Genomic DNA, 5,072 nt, shown 5'->3' with positions numbered 1-5,072 from the left:
CTCCAGCTCTCACTTCATTCTTTCAGCAGTTTTGAGGTCTTCACTTTGCGAGTCACTGCACTGGTCCTTTGCCACTTTGATCACAAATAAAAACTCAGCCACAAGTGTGTCTTTAGCTTATTTGTTTTTAAATTTTGCACAGAGTTCAGCTTTCCTCTGCCAGTGTAGGTGGAATTTGACAGAAATATTATATTTTTAATGGTACTTTTCCCAGATTTTCTGGATATTTATAATAAAGGATTATTTTCAATATCGTTTACTGCTTCAGCACCCCAGAACTTGGGACTGTTAATAAATCTCTGGGATTATTGCAAGAGTATAAAGTATATTAGGACTTGAATAATCTTCCTGACATATTCCTACAATCACAAGTACTTCTAAACTTTTCTCTGCAAGATAAGCCAACATTTCCTCTTATTGGTAAAATTTATAAAATTTAACATTTAACATATCAGAAATTGAAAAGTTGCAAAGATTGAATCTTCATAATAAAAAGTATAGAAGAAGCAATTACTGAGTCTCTTCTAAAACACCAGATGTATTTTGCTTTAGTCCTCTTTCTTATTTTGTAGCCCTTTTAAAATTCTAATTTAAATTATATTTACATAATACTTCTCCCTAAATAGATTAAATATGACTCACCTAAATGTAAGCGAGTTTAATTTCTTTGATTTGTCCTCAGCCTCCAACACAGATATAAGTTATGTACAGCAAGATAGAGGAAAGAAAACCGAAGTCAGAGACATTTCAATGTTGTTCAGTTTTCCTCTCTGCATCTCTGTTTCCATGAAAAATTGATTACCATAGACAATAAAGCTGATATGTTTACAAGACAACTAAAATCTTGTCTGTAAATGGGAATAACAATCTCAATGCTATTTCATCTCCCTGAGATTTAGAACAAATGGTATGAGCTTTAAGCAGATGAAGCTGGAGAAGACAGAACTGAAATGGAACTCTCCATAAAGCTCTACTTAACCAGAGTTAAAATAAGAAAGATAGATTATACATTTCATATTTATGTGTTAATATTTATATAAAAGGGCTTGCCTCATAGCTCAGTTGGTAAAGAATCCACCTGCAATGCAGGAGACCCCAGTTCAATTCCTGGGTCGGAAAGATCCCTGCAGAAGGGGTAGGCTACCCACTCCAGTATTCTTGGGCTTCCCTGGTGGTTCAGCTGGTAAAGAATCCACCTGCAATGTAGGAGACCTGGGTTCAAGCCCTGGGTTGGAAGATCCCCTGGAGAAGGGAGAGGCTACCCACTCCAGTATTCTGGCCTGGAGAATTCCACGGACTATTTGCCATGGGGTCACAAAGAGTTAGACATGACTGAGCAACTTTCTCCCATTTATATAAAATATATAAAGTTTGTACTGTAGAAAGTCTGAGATTGTGTATATACACATATTTATATATATTTAGAGAAATCATATTAGAATAATATAATATATAATACTATAAAACAGTATAATTTGTGTGTGTGTATATATATATATATATATATGTCTTGAACTACAGAATTTATCAAATCCAAATTCTTATATAAATTAATAGGTATTAAAATTAGCAAGCTGAAGTAATGAATCTGATCATAAAAGAAATAGTAACAACCTTCTCTTAGAATATGCACAATATTTACATTAAATGTTAATGCTTTAACAATATGTATCATTATTTATCTGTAACTGGTAATGTTTTCAGCCTTTTCAATATTTTACTTCAGTTAATTTTAAATGCATTTTATATCAAACATTATTTTTTGTTTAAGTAGAGTAGACAGAGGAATGGTGGATATAGGATAATAAAGACCCATAGTCCAACTGTAGAGTCTGGGCTTCTTACTCACTCTCTTTAATATATCTAAGGGATTAGTTATTGTTGAGAACCCAAATCTGCCCCTGTGAATGCATGGCTCACTCCACAAAAGTGCAGAGCCTCACAAAATTGCTTGAACCAACACACAAAGATAGGTGGAATTTTTGGTATATGTGTTCACCAAATTATGTTTAAGTTACTTTCTAATTTTTTCATATATTACTAAAGGTTTTTAAGATGCAACTGGATCCTTAAAATGACAGATTGAATCAATTCTGCCTTATATAACAAAAATCCAATGCTTTACTATAAATAAATTATTTTAATCAACAGTTGTGAATTCTTAGTTTTCCATTAATTTTTTTTTATTTGCAGGCACCTTATAACCCCCAAATCTCCAGTCTCATACCACTAACTCCTTTTAGCACAATTGCATTGCTTTGCATCCACATACAGGCACACACACACACACACACACACACACACGCAAGCCCACTAAACATTCATCTCAGGTGATTATATACCATGAGTGATTTATTAATCACAAATCTTTCCTTGGTGATCTAGGAGAAACTTCATGGACAAATCTACCTGGGCCACCAACCACACTGGACAGTTGGATTTCATCCTTATGGGACTCTTCAGTCAAGCCAAGCATCCCGCTTTCCTTTGTGTGGTCATTTTTGTGATTTTCTTGATGGCCTTGTCTGGAAATAGCATCCTGATCCTTCTGATATATTCTGATGCCCACCTCCACACCCCCATGTACTATTTCATCAGCCAGTTGTCTCTCATGGACATGATGTACATTTCTGTCACTGTGCCCAAAATGCTCATGGACCAGGTTATGGGTGTAAATAAGACCTCAGGCCCTGAATGTGGAATGCAGATGTTTTTCTATGTGACACTTGGAGGTTCAGAATATTTCCTTCTGGCTGCCATGGCCTACGACCGCTATGTGGCCATCTGTCATCCACTCCACTATTCTACCCTCATGAGCCATAAGGTGTGGCTCCTCCTGGTGTCTGGCTGCTGGTTTCTGGGATCAGTGGATGGCTTTATGCTCACACTCATCACCATGACCTTCCCCTTCTGCAGATCCTGGGAGATCCATCATTTCTTCTGTGAGGTCCCTGCTGTAATGAAGCTTTCCTGCTCAGACACTTCCCTGTATGAGACACTCATGTACCTGTGCTGTGTCCTCATGCTCCTCATCCCCATGACAGTCATTTCAAGTTCTTATTCATTCATCCTCCTCACCATCCACAGGATGAATTCAGCAGAGGGCAGGAAGAAGGCCTTAACCACTTGTTCTTCCCACATGACTGTGGTCATCCTCTTCTATGGAGCTGCCATCTATACCTACATGCTCCCCATCTCTTACCACTCCCCTGAGAAGGACATGGCTGTATCTGCCTTTTACACCATACTCACTCCTGTTTTAAACCCTTTGATCTACAGTCTTAGGAATAAGGATGTCATAAGGGCACTAAAGAAAATGCTGAATTTAGAATATTTCAGAGAACCACAAAATAAGACATTTTTATACTAGTGGTTTATTTTTCTTCATTCTGTATCAGAACTTTCTGGCCTTATACAAATATTATTCTTTTTTAATTTTTTATTATTATTTTCTCTTTTTTTTTACTTTACAATATTGTATTGGTTTTGCCATACATCAACATGTGCCGGGAGCCGGCATATTGCATATTGAGTGCATATTGCATATTGAGTGCAGCACTTTCCACAGCATCATCTTTCAGGATCTGTAATAGCTCAACTGGAATTCTATCACTGCCAGGAGCCAGCGTGAGGAATTCCGCCCATGACAAAGGTCATGAGGAAGGAGGCTCGGCATACGCAAAGGCGGGATCGAGCCTCAGGAGTCCCCCTGGAAATTCTCGAGCATCTACCCCCCAAACCAGAGTCTGCCTACTTTCTGCTTTGTGCTTTCACCTACACCTCTGACTTTACGGGGGCTGTCCCTCACTACCTCTCTCTGAAAAAAGAGTTAGCTTACAGCTCCAGTTAATAATTCCTGGGTGTGACAGTGTTTCAACCTACAAACTCCTTTGGAAATCCTCTAGCCTGCCTGAATGGGTTTTTCCGGCCACATGTGATTGTTCAGAGCCTCCCAACTGTGAGAGGCAGGAGATGTTCTAAACTGCCTAAACACAGATTCCTTTGAGTAGTTAAAAGATTGATTAGAAATTGTATTGGTGAAGGGTTTTTCACTTATTGGGCCAATGTTTGCTGCTAAGTCTCCATACTCCTTACCTACTGTGTCCTTGGCAGTGTATTGATTGATATAATGGGTGTATAGAAATGTAAAATGCAGCTTTGTCCAATGCTTTTTGGAAGGCTGGTGCCTGACTTTGGAATAATCACCTTTAGAGAAAAATAAGTTTCTTAAAATGTTAACAGGCCTCCGGGCCAGAAGATGATGTCAATCACCTGAACTTTTGCATATGATAAGTTTGAAAGCCTGGCTTAGATTAGAACCAGGAACTGCTGTCCTTGCATGACTCCACCCCTTCCCCCATTATCCTCTATGCATAACTTAAGGTATAAAAACTACTTTGGAAAATAAAGTGCGGGCCTTGTTCACTGAAACTTGGTCTCCCCATGTCGCTCTCTCTTTCAAATTCTGGCTGAGTCTCCATCTGGAGCGCGGAACCCACCATGCTTGCTAATTATGCCTGGGCTTCTAAGATCCGACCGGGGAGGCCTCAGTGTCTTCTCTCCTTCGGGAGAACAGAAGGACGCCTGCGGCCTACGTAAGTGGTGCAAACTTCTTGTCTTGAAGTTTTATTGGTCTCCCGAGTAAACCAAGCTACTCAGCCTCTTTTCTCCACTGAATTTTCCTACTGAGCTATCCTCATTCTATTACTCTTTATATCTTTAATTAATATCTAATTGAAGCTATTGTATCCTTACCCTCGCCGACGCCTTCCCCGCTTCGAATACCCTGGATCAGCCGGGGCTGGACCCCAGCAAACATGCATCCACAATGGGTGTACATGTGTTCCCCATCCTGAACCCCCCTCTCACCTGCCTCCCCAGATTCTCATACCATAATGTGTTATGTAATATTCATTTATTTTAGAAAATTGATTCCCTGTAATTAAAAGCCATTCATTTTTATATTTCTTGGTACAAATTATTTTTACAAAGCTAGTAGAGGTGATGGAATTCCAGTTGAGCTATTTCAAATCCTAAAAGATGATGCTGTGAAAGTGCTGCCCTCAATATGC

The 5,072-nt window shown here is 39.0% G+C and overlaps 1 protein-coding gene across 1 annotated transcript; it reads left to right on the top strand.

Annotated features, from left to right (window-relative positions):
* Positions 1-2,395: 2,395 nt before the first annotated feature.
* On the top strand, positions 2,396-3,370 carry LOC123464577 (olfactory receptor 2T29-like). Its single transcript, XM_045161884.1, has one exon. It carries the CDS (start codon positions 2,396-2,398, stop codon positions 3,368-3,370), a length of 975 nt encoding a protein of 324 aa, XP_045017819.1.
* The last annotated feature ends 1,702 nt before the right edge of the window (positions 3,371-5,072 follow it).

This window comes from Bubalus bubalis, chromosome 9, assembly GCF_019923935.1.
Source record: "Bubalus bubalis isolate 160015118507 breed Murrah chromosome 9, NDDB_SH_1, whole genome shotgun sequence".
In the NCBI taxonomy this organism is placed as follows: domain Eukaryota; kingdom Metazoa; phylum Chordata; class Mammalia; order Artiodactyla; family Bovidae; genus Bubalus; species Bubalus bubalis.
The sequence above is the reverse complement of the archived record's forward strand: the minus strand, read 5'-3'. Positions and strand labels throughout refer to the sequence as shown.

Excerpts from the sequence above, each read along its gene's own strand:
- LOC123464577 (XM_045161884.1), top strand. The coding sequence starts at position 2,396 with ATGGACAAATCTACCTGGGCCACCAACCACACTGGACAGTTGGATTTC.